Source organism: Plectropomus leopardus, chromosome 18 (genome assembly GCF_026936395.1).
Source record: "Plectropomus leopardus strain MGB_pleo_1.0 chromosome 18, ASM2693639v1, whole genome shotgun sequence".
Classification (NCBI taxonomy): domain Eukaryota; kingdom Metazoa; phylum Chordata; class Actinopteri; order Perciformes; family Serranidae; genus Plectropomus; species Plectropomus leopardus.
In genome coordinates this window covers 13,301,992-13,328,563 of record NC_142193.1, presented here as the reverse complement: position 1 = coordinate 13,328,563, position 26,572 = coordinate 13,301,992, and the positions used below count along the sequence as shown (strand labels likewise).

Below are 26,572 nucleotides of genomic sequence, written 5' to 3'. Positions count from 1 at the left end.
AACATCATGATTTCACAGTCCTTGAAAGTTTGTCCACAAAACATAGGTTTTAAATTTGGTGAAACATAAAAATTGCTTGCATATTCACGTCAAACCGTTTTCCGCTAATTTGAGTCAGTGTGTGTCCGTCTGCTGACACGGCATTTACAGCATCACAGATTACTTGCAATAGCTGTCGATTTGATTTTCCCAGTACTGAAGCTCTCGAAAATCACATTGATTTTGTTTCAAGTTTATTTAACAGAACGTCAGTTTCACTACTGCATAACTTGTTGTTCTTAAAGTCTTTTTTGGTGGCGCATCTCTGATTCTTGGGTATGTGCCAGAGTATTTTCACACTTCACAACATCTGCACTTACATAGTGTTTAGTGGGGGCGTTACCTACGCTAATTACCATCTGCCCTGTTTGTCTAATTTATGTCAAGTGGAATTCATCACTCAGCATACCTGGGTAAGAGCCCATTTGGATGGTTAGGATAATTTAGTGCATCTGAGGTTAACTTTTCTTGTTTTCAATAGAAAATTAAGAGGAAACTATCAGAAATAACTAAGAGAATGTTTCTGCATGAGGCCCATTATTATACAAATCTTAAAAGTTTTTTTTCTAAACTGTGAAAAAATAGTCTCCTATATATCTATAAAGTGATACAGCAAAAAATCTTCCAGTGACATTAAAGTGGTAAAGGTGGTGATTATTAAATGTTTACATTTTAATTGTGTAGGAATCCTGTTATATGATTTATTGCACATTTATTGCATTTCTTGTATTTTCGTGAATTTATATCATTTATCTTTGGTAGTAAATCAATAGCTTATAGTGTTATTACTGACATTATTGTGCCTCTAGTGACATTTTTAATCAGTATATCTAAAATCTCTGCCCTTTGTAGCACTGTGCACTTTGAGCTCAGGCCTTCCAAAATAGCTTATGAAATAAAACTGGGAGTCAATTTAAGCAGAGAAAGCAAATATTTTGCTCTACATTAAAGTAAACACTTTAAGAGAAATAGCACATTTATCCATAAAAATATAAAGTATGCTGCTACACATCCTTATGAACTAAAATCTGTATCAAAAATACACTGGTCTAAAGTTACTCAGTAAGTTAAAACCTTCATGACTGGAGATTTAAAATAATCCCATCCTTTAATAAAGTCAAACTTTCTGTCCCTCTCAATTTTCCTCCATATTCTTAGTGTATAAAACTTCTTACAAGGTAAAGTTATAAACAGGTGCTGTAGGAAATGAGTTGGAATGCATGAATATGTTGTGCTCCCCGTCTGACACGCTGACTGGTCCCTTGTAAAATAACATTTAGAGGATTTTCCTTCCAACATTATTTCCTCATCAAGCAGAGCATAAAACAACACAGTTATGAGCCCACTGTCTTTTCCAGTTACATGGCTAATGATCAAAACCCTGAAATAAGTCGAGAAGTTGAGAACCAATTTACATTTAAAAAAAAATCCTCTTATTGAATGAGTGTATATGGTGTAATAGAAGACTGTAGACGAAAATAAGTTGGTGTAATCTACATTTTTCTTCAGCTCACAGAGCAAGTTCATTTCCAGTTTGTGATCTTCATCAGCTGCAGTGTTTCTCTCCTGCACCTCGAGTATTTAGGTTTCAGATGGAGGGCTTCAATCCGTTATTTACACCAAAGAGACATCCGAGCTTTGGCTGGAGTTCATTCCACACCGCTCCCATCTGGAATAGAGAGCAAAAACTTCTCTTTACATAGATTTCCATGAAACACAGAATAAACTGCATCAATATATTGCATCAAAATATTGCTTTCAGGAAACATCAAAGGCTACATTCACATTACAAGCAAATGTGGACCAAAACAGATTTTTTTTTGCTCTGATGTGAAACACATTTTTTTTTCTTTTTAGAGTAATAGACACAAAAATACATTTTTGTCCGATTAGATAATGGCTACTTTAATAATGGAATATCCAATCATTAGCTATGTGACCACTGTGAGAGCAGTCATAATGGCATTCATTTGTTTTCCCATACATGCATGGTTTTTCTATGTCAAAAATCGCTTAACATTAGCATCTTTTACACTGCACAACAACGACAAAATGCTTACACCCACTAGCATCTGGCTTTTTAACTTAATGGGAAAGATAACCATCTAATTCAGATGCAGTAGTCTAATGCAGTAGTCACGGTTATTTGTCACCTTCGACTTCGTTCTGCATGATAATTAGTCATGTGCTTCTGTTTGAGAGAGCGCTGTCTGAGACATGGCCCTTAAGGACAGTGAGCAGTCCCATCTTTAACTTATGACAAATTGTTATCCGTCCTCCGCAGCAAATCATGCAGGAGATGAACGTTTGCAAGGCTATGTCATTCATTTGTGACGTTATTTGTAGCATATGAAGCGTTTCAGGGCATAGATATGTGCACACTGATGCCAGATAGAGGAATTTCAATGTATATAAATATGTACTGCCAATGTACTTTATTTGATTTTAAAACAGGCAAAGGTAAATGATTCACTTGCCCCTGTGTGAAAAATGTAAACCCACTCAAATCCTGATACCATCCATCATTATTAGTTCTTTCGTTGGTCTTTAAAAGCCAATTTAAAACTGATTTGACCCCTCTGGAGGGTCTGTAGAAAAATGATTTCCGCACAGGCAGCCTCACCTCTCTGTGTCCTTGGACCTGGGAGTTAACGAAAGCCCCCAGAATGTGGGATGTGATTGGAAGGTAGATGAAGATGAGCTGCGTCTCTTGATGAAGGCAGAACAGGGAGAAGTAGTTACGCAGCTCCATGGTCTGAATGGCGTTTTCTTGCTATTAACAGAATAATGAACAAAAAATTAATTGGGGAGTTGTCACCACTTATCTTATGATTATACTATTTTTCTGTGGGGAAATTTCCCGACAATGATACTAGAGAAGAGGCTGATAAAGCGCTCCTCAAACAATGAGATGCCCGTAAATCATGTCATTACATTTTAATTGGCTTTAGATTTGATTAACAAGTGAACTGTTGCTTAACCCTGTTCAACACCGACTCAATCACAGTTACTGACACCAACACTGGTGTGTTTGAGGGGTGTAAATCACAATACAATATAATATTAATGTATGTGATATTTGCTGATATCTTTAAATCTGACATGCTAAACTAAGATGGTAAACATGGTGGACATTATATGCACTAGCATGTTAGCATTTTTATTGTGAGCATGCATGCTGACAATTGCAATTTGGCAAAAGCACCTCTGTGGCAAGTTTTTCTGCCAGAAAGGGAAATCTTAAGGTTAGGAGAAAAGCCGTCATTTGGGTTAAAATGAATGGATTTCTCTCAGAAAGGGCTTTAGGGGTGGATGGATGTGCATCTTTGTACATAAGTACAGTGTCATAGAGCTGCTAGCATGACTGTAGTCTTGTTTAGAGATGGTTAGAAATGACCCACTTTCTTGTGAATACTGTAGCACATCTATTTGTGGATATTGTGTCATCCCATAGTGGTTGAACAAAAGTTTTTTTTGTAAATCAATATGAAAATTGTGGCAGTCACTGGACCCACATCTATAATTTAATATTGAAATATCAACCCAGTAATCATTTTTCTAACTGCTTTGCAGCCTGAATCAGATTTGTGTCAGCTTTTATTTGATAAGTTTTCCTTAAAAAAAAAAAAAACAAAACGCTGCTCATTTCAGACAGTGTATCAGACACCCTTAATTTAAAAAGGACTTACAGTAAATGTTCCCATGACATTTCAGAGAGCTATTTGATTCTGTATATTTATGTGTTTCCTGTAAAAACAGGAAGCTGGGGGGGGGGGACTTTTCAGGGATATTAACTGGCATTTGGCAGTAACCAATGGTGCTAAATGTGCATTTCATGTGCAAATTTCAGATTGACAGTAGTAACCAGCTCAAAATGGAGAGCAGCCATGAGAACAGCCTGCTCTCTTATCAAGGACTTCTCACAACCACCATTGCCTATGCTTGTGGATTTTACCAACAAATCAGACAGGGATGAAATGAAGGAACAAGACGAGACAATACATGTTGACGCTGAGATCTGAAGCCGGCAGTGGTGCTGGTAAACGAGAAACACAGGCTCATCCCTGCATTGGGGTTGCTGCATCCCAGTGACAGTTAAAGTGTTTAATTGCAAACAAAATTATTGTACCCGCAAGATTATGGGATGAGTCATTAGAATTATTAAAAATACCATTAGTAATGCCAACTTATTCATCATTGTTGAGCCAGATACAGGCATATCGGAGACGATCAGCAAAAGACACATCTGTGAAAAAAGGTCTAATTTGGTTTCGTGGGAAATTTAAGTCTTAAATAAATGTATCACAGTTGAAAACAGGGTGTGTCAACTGACCATTACAGTTCGATGGTACATTTGCAAAAAATCTGCCAACTGCCATTCCTTTAATTTATGACTTAATTTGCCAAACACTGAAAACCACACTGACTAAAAGGAACTACAGTCACAAGACGTAAGTTGACCAGTGCTGTCACCTGATATTGAACCTAATGTGGCTTTGTGTAAACTGGAGGTTTGGTTCACTCAAAGCTCTTAATCAGCAAGTTCTAATATTGTATCTGCCACGTTACACTGAATATTTCTAGAAAAGAAATGAAGGTTGTGTGAAAATTCTCTGACACAAACTCTATAAAAAGCTCTCAAAATATCTCACTTTTGCTTATACCCAGTGAATGCCATTTAACCATTTAATATATGCATGAGGGTATTGAGTAGTGCTGAATTTAAGAACTGGCTGATGAAGTGTCAAAAGATTTGTCCTTGTTGCATTTCAGTATAAACAATAGATACTTTCAGGTAAATTTTGCATTTTCTTTATCAAATAATAAACTAAAATGGTCCGCTATCAACCAGGACACATCCTAAAAATGCTAAAAGAGAGAAACCCAAAGAGATTGACCACCTGAACAATTCGGGACTCCAGCTGCTCCACAGACGCCTGCTCTTTGGGCTGCACTGTGGCGCTCATCATCTGCCTCTTCATCATACCGTACTTGTGCAGAGCTCTCTGGTGCTCGTGGAGAACGCCTTTCTCATGGCGCTCGCAGAGATCCTGGAGAACAATCACAAGTCATCTAGAGCTCTTCTAATTGGCCTCAAAATGGCATCGTAAAATAACAGTAATACATAACAGCCAAGGACGAAAGGAGAATTGTTGAGATGAAACTGAATTGAAATTACCATACATAAGCTAGGTTAAATGACAACAAAGGGAAATTTTATAGGTTTAGGGTCGTTTTTTGAATTATATAAAAGATGGAAATAGGTGCCTATAACATGACATAACATAACATGATTAATATCAATCAAAAGCTGAGGATATATGGGAAACTGCATCTAGTATATAACTACTGATGATGTGCTTTATGTTATGTTTATGTGCTGTATGTATATGTATACATGCTATATGTATGTTGTTGCTGCTCTTTGTTTTTGTTGTTTCTTTTGGGGGGTTTTTTGAAGATGGTTGTATTGTTTATATTGAAGGTTTTTTTTCTTTATATGACATTTGAGTAATCCAAAAACATCAATAAAAACCTTACCAACAAAAGAAATTACCATACATATTTCTATGAATAGATCAGGCAGAGACTATCGAAAATGCCACTCTATCTGCCCAGCAGTCCCCTTCTTTAATTTCTGCTGACCTCCCACTAGTAAGACCTACATCTCTAACTGAGATAGACTGGTTGGGTGCATTGTTGTAAAAATGAATTACTACATCATTTAGTTACTAACTGAACCCTGATTTCCTGTAAATACACAGCCCGCGGTCAGAAAGCAGGAGAGTGATTTTACCGCCTTGATGGATGAAAACAGTTTTGCAGAGCTTCATAAAGAGAGCATCATTGGATTGCGAGGTGAAATGTGCAAACATCAAAACAAATCACCCGTCCCTGGAGGTGGACTCAAGTTAAATGAGCACAGCAAAGTGAAACTAACTCACTCTGTACGACTGCAGCAGATCCAGGAAAAGATTCAGTTTTTCCACAACATCATCCTCTTCCCGCCTGCCCTGAGGACGTAAGCAAAACAACATTTATTACCCAGTGCCAGTTTTTGGACAAGCGCAGCAGAGCAGGTGGTGGGAATGAAGGACTGAGGGCTGTACCTGCTGAGCAGCTTTGTCAGACAGCACGGCGAACTCCACAGACAGACTCTTCAGAGACTGACGCAGGGTCCCCCAGGTGCTTTGTGAGGAGGCCAAAGAGGGAAGAGACGAAGCATCTGAGCCCAGCGTACTGTCGAAAAACAGCGTTATTACAGAGCCAGGATGTAACATTGCGACCTCTTCGCTGCCAAACTCATTTCAAACTAACAGCCATGAAGAGACACAACAACACGGAGGATTTGGAATCTTATTAACATTTGTTTTCGCAGTCCAAAACCTCTGGATGCTACAGAGAAACTAACTCTACACCCATAATAATGAAATACCTGAGCTCTCTGCCAAACAGGAGAAGATCAGTTGCATTTTCCTTAGAGCGCTCTGCCATTTTCTCAGCTCTGTCCCGCAGCTTCTGGAAGCTGTTGTGAATATTTCTAATCAGCTCTCTGCTTGTTGCAAACTGAGCCTGAATGTCAGCGGGGAGATATTCCTACAAAACGATTCAAACAAAAGTTTACATTTTAACTGCAGGAAATTGTTTCTGCAGCAGTAGGATTTTTTTTTCATCGTACATATGTGACAAACCTTCGCCTGGGTTGCAATTCTGTTAGTCATGAACTCATCACCCGTTTTCTTGTAAGCCTCACGCAGCTTAGTCTGAACATCCTGTTTGGGAATACGGGTGAGGAGCGTGTAAGTGGAAAAAAAAGACACTAGGTAACTGGAACAGGATGCATTTCACTGTCAGGTCATTATGATGATAATGCTCATTGTGTAACAGCTGGTGACACAGCAGGAGGCGGCGAGTTACAAAAACACTACATACGGAGCCGCTAAAGGTGAGGAAGGTCTTGACCAGCTCGTCCTCCGAGAAGAAGGGATGCCGTGCCACCAGGTTAATGAATCTGCCAAGAGCACGTCTTCTCCCTTCAATGAAGTCACGCTCAGAGACAGAGGTGAGAACTGTGGACAGATGCCAAAGAAAACACCGTGAGGACACATTAAGCACTTTGACCAGGAGTGTTACGGGGTAGATGGTTAGCAGAAAGGTTGTATTACTTTAAAGGGACACTTCACCCCAAAATACAAAATAAATATTTTTCCTCGTACCTGTGGTGCTATTTATTAATCTGTTTTCATGTGAATTGCTGGGTGTTGGAGATTTTGTCAGTAGAGATGTCTGCTTTCTCTCCAACATAATGGAAGTAGACAGCACTCGGCTTGTGGTGCTCAAAGCGCCAAAATAAATACATCTGAAAAACTCAACAGCAATGTCTTTTTCCAGAAACCATGACCCGGTTACTCAAGATAACCCACAGATGTTGTTGTGAGCAGTTTTATATAGGAACTATTTTCTTTTTATTGAACTATCCACAATGTGTCTTTCTGGAAAGAGACATTACTGTTGAGTTTTTTCAAATGTGTATTTTTTGGCACTTTGAGCACCACAAGCTGAGTGCCATCTAGACATCTGACATTTAGGGTTTTTCATTTTTAGATGAACTGTTCCTTTTGAAAAATAGAAATACCAAAGGAGAACTCCACGAGTTTGTCTTTTCACTGGTCCTAGGTGGAACTATGTAAAAAGAAGGTGTATAAAGCATTTTGTGGTTCTAGTGGGAGCTGCACGAAATTGAATAAATTGCCTTAAGTTATCACATTTGAGCCAGCATCAGTTAACACTTAAGATTACATGATTAAAAATGCAAACTTTCTGGCGGTGTGGAGTTAGAATTAAGCAACCTCTTGAGTCCGTGCCTCTTCTACACCTGACTTCTTGAGGCTACATTAGCTGCCACTAAAATAATACACTGAATCTCAAACCAAACTATCATAGGTCAGATTGTATTGTAGGAAATGTACACTTCCTTCGTTTGACAAGGAAGAAGAATACATAGAACTAAAAAATATATATCTCTTGTTCTTTCGGCTGCATCTTTTTTAATACTTTTTTAACTGTCCTGCATGAGTCCAACAGTGTTAAATTGGTTAAGTACACTTTCAATGTAGTGCATGAAAATTTGCTTGCTTCTTAATTCCTCCGCACTGATTACTGAAAAAAAGGAATAATGAAGGAGATCTTGAGCTACATTTATCACTAATATGAGACCAAAAGTTCATTTTATGCTGTATCTTTTTGACATATTCTGTACTTGATGAAGATCTGTTATTGACACATTGTTTAATTCGGCTAGATGTTTTGCAAACATTCACCAGTGTGTCTGTGTGTGTGTGTGTGTGTGTGTGTGTGTGTGTGTGTGTGTGCTGACAAAATTATCATTCAGAAGCAACAATATGTTATTGTGAACTGAAATAGGCTCATTTTACGCATCAGTAGTTTCTTTGTTTCTTTCAGGCAATATTTTTGATGAATTGCAATTACAGTGTTTGAAACAATAGAGCCTACGGGGATTACAGCTGGTATTAAAATGTAACATTTATTCTTTATCAAACAAAAACCAAACAAAAGTCACCAGGAGCACCTGGGTATTTAAAGCTGACCTTTCAGTTAAGCATATAAGCCCAAATTCAAACAATGCTCAGGAAACAATAATGAGTTCGGAAGGAAAGATGGAGGAAATGCAGAAAGAAAGAAATACAATGCTGACTGTGTAGGTGTTCAGACAGAATAACATACCTCCCTTTAGCATTCTTTTAGGTGGCAGTGCTGGCACCACTCTGTAGGCGAATCTCTGAAGCAAAACCTCATGGAAGACATCAAAATCACTATAGCGCCGGTAAACTGATATTTTATAACGCTAGAAAACAAAAAGCAGAGACAGAAAATGATGAGAAAATGGAAAAGAGCACGCAACATTTAGGATTCCTACAGCTTAAGACTAGTTGAATTTAAGTCTTTTTAGGACTTTTAATGCCACTTGGAATGAAATTTAAGATCATTTTTTACAATAACAAAAATTTAAGAAAAAAAAAGAAATATGAACCCACATCAATCACTTAGGGTTAGGAGGAACAAATTTTAACCAAATGTTTATGGTAACATAAACACGTTTTGGTTCAAGTTAAAAAGTTGGATAATCTACTTAAAATACCAAAAAAAAAAAAAAAAGCTTCTACACACGGAAAACATGTATTATTATGTAAGTATCCATTTGGTTTGCCTTGGAAAAAAAAACAAAAAACTTTTGTTTTCGTTATTTGATTGGATGTGGTATATGTGTTGTTGGTTACTCTATCCTTATCTGCATGATGGTTATTCGTGAGGCAATCCATTAATTATTTGAAAGTTAATTATCACCAATTATTTTGAGATTTTACAATGCAAAATTCAGAGAAGACAATTAATTTAATTGTTTGTTTTTTTGTTTTCTTTTTTTTTTAGCATTTTAAAGACTTCTGACATCAATTTAAGACATTTTAATACCAATTAAAGCCTTATTTTTGTATTAATGTTTTTAATGCCTTTTAAGACTTTTTAAGGATCTGCGGGAATCCTGAACATTTAATTTTCTGTTGTAAATGTAGTTACATGGCTTATAAAGAGAGTAAAAGTAATTTGTCCCCAGTGTCTTCACAGAAAGGTTAAGACAAACATGAAGAATACTGCACTTGTTGAGGTTCCTTTAACACAATCATTTGCATGCACTGAGATTAATGGGGTCCCTTGCCTGGCTGGTGACCTGGTACTCCACATGTTTGAGGAACAAGCCCTTCTTCTCAGGTATGAGCTCCACCTGGACTGTGTCTCTGATCAGCAGCTTGTCCAGCGTCTGAGACATCGTCAGAACATCCTCCTGAGCCGGCTGCATCCTCAGCGCGTTCAGGTCCCTCGGCTCCCCAAGCTGAGGTTTAGGTAACTCTGTCAAGCACACAACCAGCATCAGCTTCTAATATTTGTCTTTTATTGTAAAATCAACAAATCTAAAATAAAATGAATTTCCTAACTGTGAGGAATGCTGGTGTTAAAACCACATTTCTTTTCTCAGCAGATTACTACGTGTCTCACTATGTTTGTCTTTAGCCAGCACAGTATTGTGCATGGTGCCTGTTATTCATCCCTTTTCTGCACATTCCAAGAAGGTTAGGAATTGAATGTAATGTACTGCGACAAATGCAGAAAACTTGTTCTTGCACAGATGAGGAAGTGGCATGCAGCTAGCTGCCATACTGGCCACACCTGAAATAACAGAGAGAGCCTTAAATAATCACAGAAGGTTGGGAATGCATCGAAGTCAAGCCAGCATAATGGCTACCTCTATGAAAACCATGAAACTTCCCCCTATCATCTTCCCACTGTGGGACTATAGTGAAAGAATGCAACACTTAAACATAGCTAAGGCTTCTCTACCAAAATAAAAGAGAAAGAAATAGATGAATTAAATCAAAATTCTGGCTTCTGTTGTGAATGAAACTGAAAGTATGACCTGGTATTTTTGCACAATACTTTTTGTATAAATATTTTCAAATGTCCCCATTATTATGATATTAGATCTAACTTAGAACAATAGTTGGATTTATCCCAGCTAGCTTATGTTAGGAATGAAACCTTGAGTCTAGTGAGCCAATAAAAGAGTGAAATTTGCCCTGTGCAGATGAAATGTCTCCCAGCAGGGGAATAACTGAGGTTGTCTTCAGACACACAGAGGAATCATCAAGCTACTCATTAAGCAAAAGCTTTACTGCTCCGCTGTCGCTGTCACCTACCTTGTATGCAGTTCTCCAAGAGTTTGGGGCTTGGTTGCTTTCCTTGCTGAGCAAGAGCAATCAAGGCAAGCGCTTTATAGAGTGACAACTTGCTCAGAGATCCATCTGTAGTGTCAACATGCTCAGCAATCTGAGGGGGGAAAAGACAATATGACATGAAGGTTGATGCTTTTCAGTCCAAGATTCAAGTTCAACTTTGGTTTACAGCCCTATACGCAAATAAAGAACTCACAAGACGCAAAAGTGATGATGTGTGGTCAGGAAAAGGGAAATTCTACTGAACCATGACAGACGTGACACACTCAGAGCTATTTCATAACACTCCTGGGTTGTAGTATGTTGCTTATATTTTTTAAACATCTGACAGATGGCCAATGATGTAAAGCCTATGTCTTTATCAGTGTGCTAGCCAACACAAAACTTGAACCAATTTCCTGTTTACATTACACATATATTTGTGTGTTTATATAATATATATATTATCTGTATTGCCTAATGTAAATTCACAACATAGTCTTATCAGGATGAAACAAATATGAGCACAAGGATATCATCTATTCAAGTGTTTAAAGAGGAACTGCACCCATTTTCATAATTCATACATGTTATTCCTATGGTCTACGACAGTCCAAAAATATTGTATAAATCCAAATCCAAAAACTAGAGTGCTGAAACTCAAACTGAGATGTCATAAAGCGTGGAGCTGCTCCACAGACAATGAATTGGGAAAAATGTTATGGATGATGGTGAGAGCACTCAGGGGAAAGTCCTAAAACAGAATCAGCGTGACATGGTGCCAACACTTTCAGGTTGACAACTGTTTCGAACAGCAGAGTTTGCCAACATATTTACTGGCACAGAAGCTGAGCAATGTAAGCTACTGCTGTGGCTGCGGGAAAACATATTTTAGCCACCAAGATTTATGATTGTCGCCATATGGTGTGTTTTTACCTTTTTACTTCTCTATTTCTATGTATAAAAATTGTAAATTGTTACATAAATTCATGTTTGGAGTTTATGCCATCACACTGCACAAGGGGTAAGTGGCTGATTGCAAACTCACAGCCACTCCTCCCTATAGGGGTTTCGCTTTGTCGCAAAACTGTTTGCCTTATCAAGGTTTTTTGTACCGAAACGCCACATTAACATAATGATTTTTGCAAGTTTGATAGTGTTGGAATTCAGCTCTATGTTGTGTTCAGCCTCCTACAAAAGTCAGTATCAATGTAAGTGTACGCTATATTTGGAATATTTTCACCATTTTATCTTTAACACAAACCATTTGAGGCCGCCGTAGACCAGCAACCTTCCGTGTTCTAAAATGTCTGTTTCTTGTCAAAGGAGTCTGATGGCTTTAAGATAACACCTTCAGTTCCCTGTCAGAAACGGCTGGATGATGACAAGGTAAGCAGTGAAAATATTCCAAATATAGCGTACATAAACTGGTATAGATTGGGGGGGGGTTTGTGCGGGTAAAAATTAACCAAATGAGGCAGCGCTTGCTCAGTGCCGTTTCACTTTATGTACAAGAAGCATGGGAGTTAGTACCTAGAAGTTATTGTGAAAAATAAAACATTGGGATTAGGTCTATATGGATACATTTTCTGTTTCAGAACTGAAAATACTACAATAGAATTATTTGGATATAAAAAGGAAAACATATATTTTGTGAGTCCACAATGTCGGACTCCCATTCATTGTCTTACTTAACACAAGTTTGAGTCTCTGGATTTTTGGCTTTGAGCGAGAGGAGCTCATTTTCACAACATAGACAAAACCTGTCAAGGTGATGAAATGAATATAGTGGAACTCTTAATTCAGGTGTTGTTCCCCTTTAACTCTTAATTCATTCATTTGATTGGAACAACATGAGCCTCTGCCATTTTAAAGTTACCAATCAGTGATAGTTTAATATTCCAGCATCTTTTTTTAACCAAGTCTTTAAGAGCCAATAAGTGGATATAAGAGTATGTGGATGCATAGATGGGATACACATGGTATATGTAGAAAGCTGTGCCAGGTAAAAGACAAGAGGCCAAAAATGACACCTGTTAGAAAATGTTATTTACTGTTGCTTATGGTGGGTGCCTCTGTATCATTATTTTTTTATAGACTGCTGCAGCCTCTTGACGATTAAAGTGTGAGCCCCTCACCTGGCCTAAAACCGTCTTGGAGAGATCGGTCCTTTGGAGCAACCGCTGAAAAACTTCAACCTGCACTTTTTCATCTGTCCTACAGCGGATGGCCTCATACACGTCCCTGTAATAGGCAGGAACTGAGCCTAAAGGGGGAACAACACCTACATATAGCATCACAACTACAAGCATAAGAAATGTTTAATAAGCAGCATACCTCTACTGAAAAATCACAGCAATACCTCACTTTAAATCAGCTGTACTCAATTTATGGTGATTTTATTACCTTTGATGCTCACTTTATTTCCCATCATATGACTTTATATGATCCCTACACAGATTGTACAGTTTTGCTCTGATAGTGTCAATATATCAAAAGCATGATCGATCTTATCATAGCTTTGCAGTTGGATCAAATGCTGATATGAAATCTGAGTTTACACTGCTAATGTACCGTAACCGACTGACTTTCACGTGGCAGGAAAAAGCATCAAAACTTTGATATACCCGTATCACCCTAACAGCATATTAGTGTTACTGTAGCTCATCGTATATCAAGAAAACATTAACAGGCGAGTCCAAATCGGATCAGCCACTCACGGTTTTTTTTAAGTTGAAGTAACTTCATTTTGAGATCTTAATGTACCCAAAAGTTCTCATTGGTCAGTTCACATCGCGACTTCACCGAGCACACGCACCCACGTTTAAAAACATCCAATACAGTATTTTTTTAAGTCGTTTGACAGCGCAATCCCAAACAAAGCAGCAAATTGATCAACGATATGGCAACATTGTGTTCAGAGGCGTAGAGAAAGTTTTCGCACTGTACCTTCATTGATCTCTCCTGCCATGGTACTGACTGTCATGTGAGCGCAAGAGCACCTCCATGTGATTTCCTGCAGAAAAGAAAAAACAAGTAATTTATTTCTTAAAGTTGTAGCGAGCGCTGGTTAAAGTCCAAGAGTGCAGGAGAGCGATATAAACTGACGCCTACATGCGCTGACAGTTACGAGCATGTCACGTCCTGCAGAAATCCAAAAATTTAAGTTTAAAGTGAGTAAGGAAGCGCTTGCTTTTGTATCAGATCAGCTCAATCGGCAGCTCTTTTAATGCAATTTACTTTTCACGTAGTAGCCTGGGAACTGATGTCTCATTAAAACCTGTTTATTTCCCGGTTTCACTTGTCAAAAAATGTGGTTTAATTTTCTGGTCCTCATTCTAAAAACACGACTAAATTGCCAAACTGACGCTGCTTTCAAGGACACCTCGTAAGTTTCAGCTTCTATATGTACAATAGGCTACTTAAAAGAAATCATTATTTGAGTATTTGGCAGTTGTGGAAAGTAACTAAGTACTGTTGTAATGTTGTATTTTTCTTAATTTTATGTATTTTACACGCTAATTATTTTTTGCTTTATTTTCTATTAATTATTATCTCAATGGATTTTATTTTCCATCTTGTGTCGTGCATTCTACTTTTATCTTTTTTTCTTACTTTTACTAGTATTATCAGGTGGGTTTCATGCAGTCCATGTATTCTATTCTGATCTTATCTTATTTTTACATGCAGGTTTTATTATGTTTTTGTGTCTTCTATGTCTTTTCATGTGAAGCACTTGGTGTATGTAATTCCTTTGTTGTGAAGCATGTTGGGCTGCATGTCTTGTATGAAAGGTGCTATATAAATAAAGTTTATTATTATTATTATTATTATTATTATTATTATTATTATTATTATTATTACAATTCTACAAGTAGCCTACTGGGGGCCTAATTATATTTAACTTAAAAAATTCCATTTTATCATTTATTTAATAAATTGTACATTAGCCTAACAAGTACATGCACAGCTATCCATCCATGCATTAGACTAGAGCTGAGGTTGTTTTTTTTTAATCCTTTTTTCATGTGCACAAATGTAAAATAAACTCCATGGTGGTGGGAAAGCCTTATTGTGGAGACATATTGTATCTACAGAGAAATGAAAAAATCAAATTTTAAGAGATATGAAAAATAAAGAAAAAAATCATGTAAATCAACATCAATGCATCCTCGGTTTATGGGGAATTTATCAAACATGTAGGCTACTTAGTTCTTATTGGCTTTTTATCCTTAAGGCCTTTCGCTGTGGAGCCAGAAGATCCGGTTTGGAGTCCGCCCACTTCTTCTTGAGAATTTGGAAGCATTTCCATTTTATAGTCAGTACTTGAGGTTACTCCTACCCTACTCAACCACACCTCAAAAAGAGATACTCTTTACTTAACCGCTGTTATTTAATAATGTAGTTACTTTGTAGATTTATACTGTTAATACAATTTGAATTTCCAAATAAATTATGGTATATGTATGTTATTATTGGTTAAGATCCAACCGAATTGACCCCAAGGGAGAAATTCACAGGTTATCCTGCAGTACCTGAAGTATTTAAAATGAGTTCCACATTTTGTAAGATTAAAGTGATGAACACATTAATGCATCAATACAGTCCATTAATATATTATATACACTGAGTTAGGCCATTCTTTGTAATGAGTAGCCTAGGCTACTTATAGCCTACTTTTAGTCCTATATTGTGATGCTTGTGATTTCTAATTTACAATAAATATAAAGAGTTTTTGTACTTTCAGTATACATAAGGTGCCAAAGTGCATAAAACAGCATCAAAAAAGAGCATGATTATCAAAAAATTGCTAGTGGAGGATCCCCCTGTGATCCCAGATAGAGGTCCTATCAAAGCTTCTAATGTCCTAATATCCTGGAAACGTCCCCATGCCCATGTTAACCCTTTGAGACCTGGATTGGCATCAGTTTTCTTCTGCAGCAATCAGATGCCTTTGAAAACTGTGAAACATTGAGCAAATTGGTTTGATGTCTTTCAGCAGCATAGAAAAAACTTGGCGAGAAATGTCTTGCAAATTGTAAAAACAGTAAAAGGTGACAACAAATTACCTAAAAAATAGCTAAGAGAGGGAGGGAGAGAGAGAGAGAGATCAGATCAGAACATTTTCAAATAACAAAGGGAAAATACCCCAAAAAAAACATTTTTATTATCATTATAATTCTCAGAAATTTGTATTTTAATTTGTTTTTTATATCTATTTATTTTTACGCTTTCACGTCACATCCTTTTGTTTACTTTTCGTTTTGCTTTCTTTTTTGGTTAACTTTCATATGCCATTTTTTTCACGAATTATTTGTTAATTGTGAGGTCTTTTTTTGTGTTGCTCATTGCTTGATTTCTATGTTGAAATAAATCAAGCAAACGTCCGGGTTTCAAAGGGTTAAATCCATGGTTAAATCCCAGAAGTTAATTTTGTTGTTGACCACCAGCACCGTAGCGCCTCTGGGTGGCGCTACTGGGTCATGCAGCTGCCGGTGAGGTGGGCTGTGTGCGGGCCGGGCCGGGTGGACTGCCAGCTGGCTGAATGTCGTGAACAGGCGCTGTATTGGGCACAGTCTCCCTGCTCTCCACTGATAACTGGATGGATGTGTTACTCAGAGGTGCTTGTCTGAGCTGTTGCGGTGGAATAAGACTGCAAGATAGGAACCGAGGACTTATCAACTAAACAAAACAGGATGTAACTAACCGCGGAGCTGAAAATGTCAAGTGGAACAAAAGAGACTTCTTGTTGTTATTCGCCTCCGTGCTCGAGTCTCAGCGGACTGAACTAACCAGCAGCTAAACCGGCTAACGTTAGCTGAGTTAACGGTAGCCACATCACGGGTAAAACAAAAGAAAAAATACTATTTCTGAACAAAATTTAAATGGACCACGGCAGGCTGGAGTTTAGAGCTAACACTACAACACTATCCCCGCTAGCGGCACAACATTGACTTAAGTGACATGTTAACAAGCTAACTAGCAGCAGATCGCCCGGGGTTAACGATGCAGCTAACGTTAGCTACTAGTTAATGTTAGCAAGCTACATCAGTGTTTGTCGAGTTAGACAACTGTTTCCTGATCGTGTTTTTAATACTAAGTGATCCAATGGAGTGTAAACAATGTTTAAATTGTGTATTGATTGACATTGATTTTTTTTTTAATTGCCACAGTCAAAATAACGTTCAATATCTAACGTTAGCTAGCTTACTAACTTCTCATGCTAGATGAGCGGCACTGCTTTTGTTTATGTATTTCTTCCCGGATGCAAACAGACTTTATGAAGTGGATTCCCCTCTGTGTTTACAGTTTCAAGCATCCTTGCTTGCCTGTTTGGTGAGTGGATCTCATTGATATTTGCTCGCCATGGCAGCTGTGGTTAGCTACTCTCCACCATGGTGGGTGAACCTCCTCCACAGACTTCCCCATTTCAACTTCATGTTCGAGCAAACAAGCAGTGATTTCCGACCAGAGGACTGGACATATCAACAGGTAAAATATACCTCACCGACTGACCCCTTTTGCCTCGTATCAGATGACCCTAGAAGTTGTGATTCCCAGGCATCCTCCTGAGTACTGCTAATGTTTATTTCAGTGATAGTTTGAATTCAGGATCCACTTACAAGAGCAGGATAATAAGGAGAATTTGATTGAATTACAGTTGTGTAAAAGTCTTAGTCCACCATAAACTTTTATTGTTTTATCAACGTTATTGTAATTACACATTTTTATTTCTCTGTAGTCAGTCTCTACTAAAATACAAGTAGAACATACTGGAAATATTTAGTGTTAAAAACACAAATATTTCAGAATATAACAACTTAAACATGGAAAAGTAGCAAGTATTTAGTATGACTTCACTTTCCACTCGGCATGTCTCGAAATATCTCTGGCAGACAATATGAGATTTACAACATGAATCTTCTGATGTATTTACACCAGGTTGCATTCAAGACATGTCCAAAGCTCAGTATTGATTGTTTGAGCTACATTTTGTTATAATTGTACGATTCCACGTTTCACACTAAGTATTTTCTTCAGTCAGACAAAGCCATTTTATTTGGGCTTTTTATTTGGTGTTTTAATGCATTGCACATTGTGCATTGTTTGTATCTTCATAAAGAGACTGATAAACATATGTATATCCTCATTACAACTTTTCCAAAACAACAAACCTAAGGTGGCATAAAACTTAAGCACAACACTGCAATTAAAATAATCATGACAGATGACCTATGTGCACCTCCTCCTCACCCTTTGATCCATGCCACCATCTGTGTGTAGCTGTTATATCCATGTCTTGACCTTTTCCAGACACCATCCAGCTGGCATTATATAGTGTGATCCAAGCGACCTAAGTTGAACTTATCAGCCATACTCCACATATTTTATTTTCCTTAAGATGTAACTCTAACCTTTATTTGTTATACAATATGAGGGGCATATTCTGAAGTACCTTTGCATATGGACTCTGAAGTACCTTTGCAAAAGACCTTATCCAGCCTATCTTTACCTTATCAACCCTGGATGTCCAGATTAAAAGAGTTCAGGGGGTAACATAGGGCCATAAGTAGGCTGCATTGCCTAATGAAAATCTCAGACTGGGGGAGGGGAGAGCAGCATGGCATTCATTCACATGGTAAATATTAAAGAGATTCTCTAAATTTAGGTCAAGTGGTACTTCGTTTTTATATTGCAGTAGTAGTTTTGGCGGGTGTTTAGCACTTACTATGCTCTTATTTATCCGGATGCTGTTGGTTTCTGTTGAGCCTCAGTTTGTGTGCAGGTTATGACTCTCAGAACAATGATTGACGCAGACACCTATTAGATGTGACCCACAGGATCCAACGCAATGGCTCTGCATATGTCCTGTCTGAAAAATAAATAGAAAAAAGGCATCACTGATTGTGTCAGATGGCACCGCATTAACATCAGATTACCTTTTTGGTTTAACATTCAACAAAGAAATCCTTGAAATCCTGCAAATCCTCCTAAGAAATGCTGTGGAAACTGTTGATTCAACTGCTTGATTAACTTAATCTGCTGTCTTGTAAAATGGGTTGTTGTTTATTTTGTCATGGGCATGATAAAGAGTTAAATGTACCACCATCATTTGACCATTACATGATAACAATGGTCCGTAATTCATTTATCAATGGACTTTGTTAATGCTCTTCCTTTCCAAAACCATTACCCAAACCGCTGTGATGCTGTGGTTTTAAAAAGGCTCTGACAGACTGGGTAATGAGTGTGTAGCTATTTGGTTCCAGAGACCACTGAAGGAAGAGCGAAAAACAAGATATAGAGGGTAATTTTCAACAAGTGAAACATTGGCAGACATGGGTGGAAGACATTAGATAATGGTGCATCCCTTTTATTGTGGAAGTATGACTCAGAAAAAGCAGAAGTGAATTATGGTTCCAGAGAAACGGGAAGATGATCCAGACATGCATCATTGTAAGTGGCGGACTGGCGGTGATGTGTCAAAGCTTGAACAGGCATACATGTTTTTAAATGGAAGTCATACAAGTGGTAAAAAGTATATGCATCCTTTACACTTTGAATAACGTTTATGGGTGTCTTTTTTAAAGTTGATTCTTGGCAAGGATGATCTTGTTCTGAGCATTTTAATGAACGTATTGTTTACCTGAGGTGGCACTGAAGTTCATTTACTGAAAAAGGTCATTACTGATTGTACAACCTCACATTTGTTATTGTCCAGCTCTCTGAGGTATGATTGGGAGCCTTTTCTGGCAGGATAGGAAAAGGGTTTATTGGCTTGATAAGGGCAGCAGCTCTATGTGTTTGGCACTCAGGGTGTACAGCTGGAAGTTCACTGTTAATAGGATAAGGATATTCAGTGGAAACTTAATGCATATTTATTAGGGTGCATATATAGCTGAAGGAGCACATTTTGTCACTCCTTTTATCACAATAAGACATAAAGAAGTCATCATTAGAAAACTTACTGAATTACATTTTTTAACCCACTGTGATGATGACAGGCTGGTATTATTGCTCTCACTCAGGCTTCAGGGGAAGTCTTGACATGTCAGCTGTCAGTGGGACTCACTACAGGACTACTAAATGATGATGTCACTCTTCGTGCACAGATAATACAGAAGCAATGCACCAAAACTAACATGCAGGAGGATTAGAGTTTTTACTCCTGGATGCACTCTGTGAGCTTTGTTTGGTTGAACTGTGCAGAGCAATACACAGCAGCCAAGTCATTTAATAGTATTTGTGTTATTATCCAGTTTGTCATTTGTGTTTCGTCACAGTCAACGCTAAAAAGGATTGGTTCAAAGGAACGCTCTCACCAAATATTATGTTGTCAAGACTGTGCTTTGAGTCTGCAATTGTTCCAAGATTGAGTTTACTCATTGCCGGGAAGCCAGTCGACAACCACTGCATCAGGGCGTGTCAGTCACTGTGATGCATCGTTGAGAAAACTGAACAAATAGAACGACCTTGGGTTTTCACAAAACAAGAGTGGCAGGATGGAAATCTGCCCCAGCCGTGAATCCTCAGGAGTATACAGTGAACACAGAGGTCCTCTGTTTGACCTACATAGGAAGTGCTGCTGTTGGCTTAGAGGTTTAACTATGATAGTATATTGCTCAAGTGCCAGCTTTGAAATTCTGCCAATGTACAGTGTTGACAGTTGTAAAATCCCAATCAGGTATTACCAGTTTTGTCTTGATGAGATTTCAGGAAGTATTTATTTCTTTGCTTTTCTCTCACTCTGAAAAGTTTAGTAGTATATCCAGGGTTCCCACAGTCATGAAATTCCTGGAAAAATTGTGAAATTAGAAAATTTTCCAGGCCTGGAAATGGTTTGCAGGTAATAGAATGGTTTTGAAAAGACTTGATTAGAAATTGTTTTGGCTACTTTATTAATTCTATTCATAAAATAATCAAAACATGTTGAACATTATTAGAAATGTTATAAAAACCTAATGCTGCACTGCGTGATTGTTGATTGGATCTTTGTTTTTCTATCTCCAAAAAAGAGGCGTAGCCTTGACACACTGAGAAGTACACGAAAATGCCGGTGTGGTCTATTGGCATATGCAGCTAGTTTGCGACAGAAATATCGAACTTACGAGTAAAGATAGCAAGTGTGCGCAGGTTGCTTATCCACAAATGTGTGTTCAGTGTGTGTTCACAGTCTGCTCCATTTTAAACTACTTAAATAAAGTAATGGAAATCGGATGAAATATTATGAAAAGGTTCTTGAAATGTTTTGACAATGTATTTGTAACAATGTGTGGAAACCCTGTATATCACTTGGAAGAGGCCTTTTCTTTTTGTTGTTGCTGTCCACCATCAGTACCATGCTCATTGTGCTTAAATGAAAAGTGTAAATGTACTTTATCACAACCAAGCACACCTTTTTCTTTTACAATCACAGTGAACATCTCTGAGAAGTTTTATCCTGACTGTGGTGTGCACTCCGCTCATTTGTGCACAACACTTGATTTCAGTTTAATTTAGGTCAAAGATGATGTAAGCTCATGTGTTTTTAACAGTAAAATACATTCATCAAAGCTTTTGAATCACAAAAATAATTTAAAAAGAAATCCTGCAGATTGGAATGCATTGTATTTGAAGGTTGATGCTCTTCTTCAAGACTGCTTTGTGGTGTTTCTCTGTGGGACACTTCAGAGGCCCATTATCCCCCAACTGTTATTGATGTGAAAGGTTTTTCAGCGATGAAGTTTCCATAACACCGTCCCTCTGTCCACCAGTCTATCCTGTTACTGGGAGGTGTGGCGCTCGCCTGTCTGGCCTTGGACCTCCTGTTCCTGCTCTTCTATTCCATTTGTCTGTGCTGCCGGCGGAACAAAAATGAGGACCAGCCCAACGCTGACTGCTGCTGCACGGCCTGGTGTGTCATCATTGCAACACTCGTCTGCAGGTGAGTCCAAACACATGGTATTATCACAGGGTCATGTTTCCTTTTATCCTGAAAAAATATTTCAGAATAGACACATTAGACACATATGCAAAGCTTTCAGAAAGTATAAGTTTGAAATCATCCTCATGTTTTGAGTTATTTGGGTTTGACCAACCTCATGCATCCACAGTAGGAAGCAGAGCAACACACAGTGATCTCGCTGTATGTCACCTGTACTGTCCCATTGCATGTCTTTTAAGATTACTACAGGTCTTTCATGTCTTGCCAAGAAAGAGAAGAAGTCAACTATATCTATATCTATATCTGCATATAATCTCTTAGATGCATACTGTATGAATTGTCTGCAAATGGCATTCACCAGTTGTATTTTGGATTTTAGCTACTTTGCATTTGCGCACACACACACACACACGCACACACAGAGCCAAAGATACACAAAGGGGAAAGACACCAGTCAACATTTCACCAAACTTAACTAAACATGCAGTTTTATGGAAATTATGTGGTCAGCACTTAACAGAAAGGGGAGCTACTGATTCAGAGAGACAAAAACCACTCTGAAACAGTCTATGTCCCTTAAAACAGCAAACCAAAAAATATTAAAAATAATTAAAATTGACAAAGGTTTAAAATTTTGTCAGTCCCTTAATATAGTTCTGTATGAATTTGCAAAGAAAATTATAACATGCTTGCATATTTGGCAAATGCCTGAAGATTGCCATACAAAATGAGCCCAGTTCAAATTAAATTGCATTTTAATAAAACAGCTTCTTAGCAGAAACCCAAAGGACTTTATTACTATAAACTGAGCGTCCAGGGCAAGAGATACAACCAGACAGACGGACGCAAAATCACATCAATAAAAAAATAAAACTTCTAAATGAAAACTGTGCAGTAGTGCTGAGGGAAATTACATTTCCATGTGAGCACACTTAAAACACAGAGACTATAGTAGTGCTATATACACTGGCTTCAATTTCCTGATTTGTTATTTTTATTTTATAGATTATTTTTGAAGTGAATATGTGAGAACTGTACCATCTGGACATGCTTTCTATCCTTGAACGCTGCATTTGTTTCCTGTTTTCCCCTTTCTGTTGATGGGCCACTGGAGAGCCATCGCGGTTGATTCAGGGTAGCACAAAGAGCTTGGGGACCTGATGAGTACAAGAACTGCATTACAATCACTGTATCTGTGTGTGTGTGTGTGTGTGTGTGTGTGTGTGTGTGTGTAAGTAGCCCCACGCATAAATGTGTTTTAGTGAAAGCAGGAAAATCAGTTGGTGGGATCACACATTTCTGCACTTTGTTTTAGTTTGCTTTTGTTCTTTGATGGAATCCTTGCTTAGCATCATTGCACAAAGAGCTGCACCGCTGTTAACAATATTGTGATTATCCTAATTTTATTTTTTTTCATTCTTTTGCAGTTGTGTTGATTTCTTAAGTGTTAAAAGAGTTTCCACATGTTTGTCATCACAGCAGGGAGTTGTTGTTTTTTTTTTTGCTGTGACTCTGCTCCTGTTCACCTTTTCTCGCTGTAGAGTGTGAGAGGAAGAGATTAGCAGCCCTCCAGGAAGCGGGGAAAACCCATTGATTCACTGAGTGCTGGAGGCTGAACACTGTTCAACTTGGTCTGACTTTGCTTGGAGTGTTTCGCTTATCATCATCCTGCTTGATAAAATCAGCTCTGGCATAGAATGAGGGGTAGCAAAAAGACCAATAGCTGCAACACACAAAGAGATATTGGTTCTTTTTTAAAAAATTGCACCAAAAAGGGAGTTTATTTTTCTGCCAGTGAAATATACAAAGCTATATCACTGTGAATAGCTTCTACTCTACACAATATATATTGATTGAGGATCGCAAATTGCACACAAATAACTTGTCGGAATATTTGTTTTTGTTGATGCACCTATGGAAACTGTTTCCCATGCAGTTGCCGGAACTATTTATCTGCAACCTGAGGCCCTTCTGTGCAAATGAGAGCTGATCTCCTGCCTCAGTACAGCCTTTGTCAGCCGTAGTGTGGGGTTTGGGGCATAGCTGGTCCATTCCTCTGTGTTTCCATGGTTCTGTATGGAGTCTTTCTGCGGCAGCTGAAAGGAGCCTGTTGACTGGGGTCTGAGCCGACAGGGTTAATGTGGAGTTCACACGCCTCTCTCCCTGCCTTGCTATCCCCCGCGCTCGCTCTCTTCTCTGTCTCCTCTCTGTGTCTTTTTTAGCTAATCCCTCCTCCTCACCACCCTGTCTCCCCACCCTTCCTTTTGTCTCCCCTCAGCGCTGGCATTGCCGTCGGTTTCTATGGGAACGGCGAGACTTGTGATGGAGTGAATCGGCTGACGTATTCCCTTCGCCATGCTAACCGTACAATCACTGGGGTGGAGAAGCTGGTAAGGCTGAGGGCACAAATTATGCCAGCGTATTTAATAATTCATCACCCTTCTGCTATGAGAATCTCTTGTTTCCCCGCTACCACTAGAGCTGTGTAGTGAATCTCCTTTTACTCCAACATGACCTTCTTTGTCCCCGCACTGGCTCTAGGTATATGACAGTACATCCTCACTGAACCAGACGGTAGAGAACAATCTGCAACAGCTTGAGGCCCAGTATGCACAGCACGCGGACTACCTGTCCATCATCCAAAAGCTGCAGGGCCAGCTGGACGAGCTGGTCAGGCAGATGGTGGAGATCCCCTTCTGGGACAACACCAACATCTCCCTAGAGGAGCTGGCCATCAAGATTGAGCTGTATGACTGGTACAGGTAAGACAGTAACAGTGCCATCCAAGGAATCATTCAGACAAAGAGTGCTGTATAGAATAATTCAACACATTATATATTCAGCTCCTGTCTGAGGCTGGAGAGTAGGGTGTGGCAGCAGCAGCAGCAACACAGACAACACTTGACAGTGATTTATGTACCACATCTCTTTTATTAAACCTTCAGTGCAGACACACTCCTTCACTAATTCACAGGCTTGTGATGACTTTGCTGTCACTCATCTCTGAGTTCATTCATTGTTGAAAAGTTACTTGGTCTCTTCCCTGGTGGCGAGTGCTGGCTGAGGCAGCGCTGTTGGATATGTTTCTGAATGAAAATCTCTGAGTGAAACTGATGTAGGAAGCAGATGCGAGTACAGACAACAAGGAATGTGGCGTACTTATTCAGCATGTCATTAAGCAGCTGACTTACCAAGAGTCTCCAGCCTCCACTGAGTTTGGTTTGTGGTAATCCCTCTGGGCTGTATTGAGTTTGCTTACATGTACAGTATGTCCAAAATTATAAATATGCAAGTGGTTCACCAGTTGGTAAGGCATCCACATATTTATAATTGTGTGCTATGTTTTTCATGCAGTGTCACAACATGAATTCAAAGCAGATATTATATGAGATTCACAGTGTAAGTTATTATCGAGGGCTTGCAAGGTCACTTAAGTTCATCTCACTTACTTTAAAGTGGCTATAATTGATGTTTTTATAATAATATCAAATGACAGTGTGAACACAATGTGGCACTGCAAAAAGGTCTCTTGTAATCCTTTTGGCATTTGTTTTGAATGATCTTAAAAGGATAGTTCACCTCAAAAAATGTACATTTTTCTTCTAGTTCCTGCTTAAAACTGCTCACAACAAGGTGGAATTATCTTCAGTAACCAGATCATGATTTCTGGAAAGAAACGTTGCTGCTGAGTCATTCAGCTCTGAGCTCCGCTAGCAAGTGCCATCTTGTTCCAGTATTTTTTAAGAGAAGGCAGATCTCTCTACGGCCGATATCGCCAACACTCGAAAACTCACACAAATCCGTATATATTGCTAAATAGCGCTACTGATAAGAGGAAAAGTATATATTTTTAATTTGGGGATGAACTCTTCCTTTAAAAAATGCTTCCTTTTTTCAACATATGTGTCTGTTTAATTGTTTATAGAATGAGATTTTTTGTTTTTATGAGACACATGTTTCAATTACTGCAGATGGAGCCCTTTTTTAGGAGATGGTATGCTCTGCAGCACTTGGCTTTTTTTTTGTTAATGACATTTGTCCTCACAGGTGGCTGGGCTACATAGGCCTGCTACTGTTCGATGTCCTCATCTGCCTTCTGGTGCTGTTTGGCCTCATTCGCAACTCCAAGGGAACGCTTATAGGGTGAGTCTCATCACAAAATCATGGCCACAGGAACACTTAAGGGAAAACGATTCTGCCCTGGGAAATTATTTTAGCTGTTGTCACAGAATGAGTAGCAATTATTGTACATGAAGCCTTCAACTGATCAAGGCCATCTTGTCATTACAGTTAAGTCTGGATGCATTTATGCCTTATAAAATATCAGTCCTGTCACAATTCATTTAGCAAGATGACCCTGATATCCTAAATATTGAAGATATTACTAACGGCAACTATGGCACACTTTGATGGTTTGCCCTTATAGTTTGGCTACTGTTAAATATTCAACAGAGCAGCTACAAAGGCTATTGCGTTTTATAGGCACTAAAATAATTCAGTAAATGCAATATAGTGTGCCAAAGAACACTTAGTGTTTGCACATTTTTCCTTTATTAGCAGATAAGGGCAAACGAAGCAAATGCATAATTATTGTTTGTAAATTACATACACAGTGATTACAGTGCTTGTAGTTCATTGCCCTGTGTTTTTGTTTTCAACAGTGTTTAATTTAAAATCTCACAGTCTTCTGTGTTGAATTAGCAAGTAGTTTGCTGAGCTTGTTTTTCCCAATTCCACACTTTTCAGCACACTGTTATTCAGCTGCATATAACTTTAAAAAAAGTAATGCAGTCTGTTTCGTTAATCTGTTCATGGATCTATC

At 38.4% G+C, this 26,572-nt stretch overlaps 2 protein-coding genes across 6 annotated transcripts in view; one reads left to right on the top strand and one right to left on the bottom strand.

Moving 5' to 3' along the window:
* Window positions 1–216: 216 nt before the first annotated feature.
* Window positions 217–14,209, bottom strand: snx8a (sorting nexin 8a). Of its 4 annotated transcripts, none has more exons than XM_042504691.2 (14): window positions 13,941–14,209; window positions 13,776–13,842; window positions 12,965–13,092; window positions 10,812–10,941; window positions 9,776–9,966; window positions 8,785–8,905; window positions 6,973–7,109; window positions 6,732–6,812; window positions 6,476–6,636; window positions 6,150–6,279; window positions 5,985–6,053; window positions 4,941–5,090; window positions 2,663–2,812; window positions 217–1,708 (listed from the first exon to the last, which is right to left on the bottom strand). In XM_042504691.2, exons 2-14 carry the CDS (start codon window positions 13,810–13,812, stop codon window positions 1,628–1,630), a joined length of 1,566 nt encoding a protein of 521 aa, XP_042360625.1. In that variant the 5' UTR covers window positions 13,813–13,842; window positions 13,941–14,209; the 3' UTR covers window positions 217–1,627. The 4 variants fall into 4 exon arrangements, with proteins under 4 accessions (XP_042360625.1, XP_087925176.1, XP_042360626.1 ...); XM_088069050.1 differs by having other exon boundaries at window positions 14,067–14,123; XM_042504692.2 differs by lacking the exon at window positions 12,965–13,092 and having other exon boundaries at window positions 13,941–14,208.
* Window positions 14,210–16,332: 2,123 nt separating this feature from the next.
* ttyh3a (tweety family member 3a) overlaps window positions 16,333–26,572 on the top strand; it is a 28,379-nt gene continuing 18,139 nt past the window's right edge. The window contains exons 1-6 of one of the 2 annotated variants that reach the window (XM_088091337.1): window positions 16,333–16,670; window positions 17,136–17,318; window positions 21,581–21,750; window positions 24,029–24,140; window positions 24,292–24,512; window positions 25,798–25,893. In XM_088091337.1, coding sequence (XP_087947463.1) covers window positions 17,193–17,318; window positions 21,581–21,750; window positions 24,029–24,140; window positions 24,292–24,512; window positions 25,798–25,893 — 725 coding nt within the window. In that variant the 5' untranslated portion in view covers window positions 16,333–16,670; window positions 17,136–17,192. The remainder of the gene's footprint in view (window positions 16,671–17,135; window positions 17,319–21,580; window positions 21,751–24,028; window positions 24,141–24,291; window positions 24,513–25,797; window positions 25,894–26,572) is intronic. The other variant, XM_042504472.2, reaches the window with a different exon arrangement.

Coding starts and splice junctions, on each gene's coding strand:
- snx8a (XM_042504691.2), bottom strand. CDS start 13,812: ATGACAGTCAGTACCATGGCAGGAGAGATCAATGAAG. Junction 7,110..8,784: donor TAAAAGAATGCTAAAGGGAG/GTATGTTATTCT, acceptor ATCTGTCCACAG/TTCTCACCTCTGTCTCTGAG. Junction 2,813..4,940: donor TGGAGTCCCGAATTGTTCAG/GTGGTCAATCTC, acceptor TTCTGTTAATAG/CAAGAAAACGCCATTCAGAC.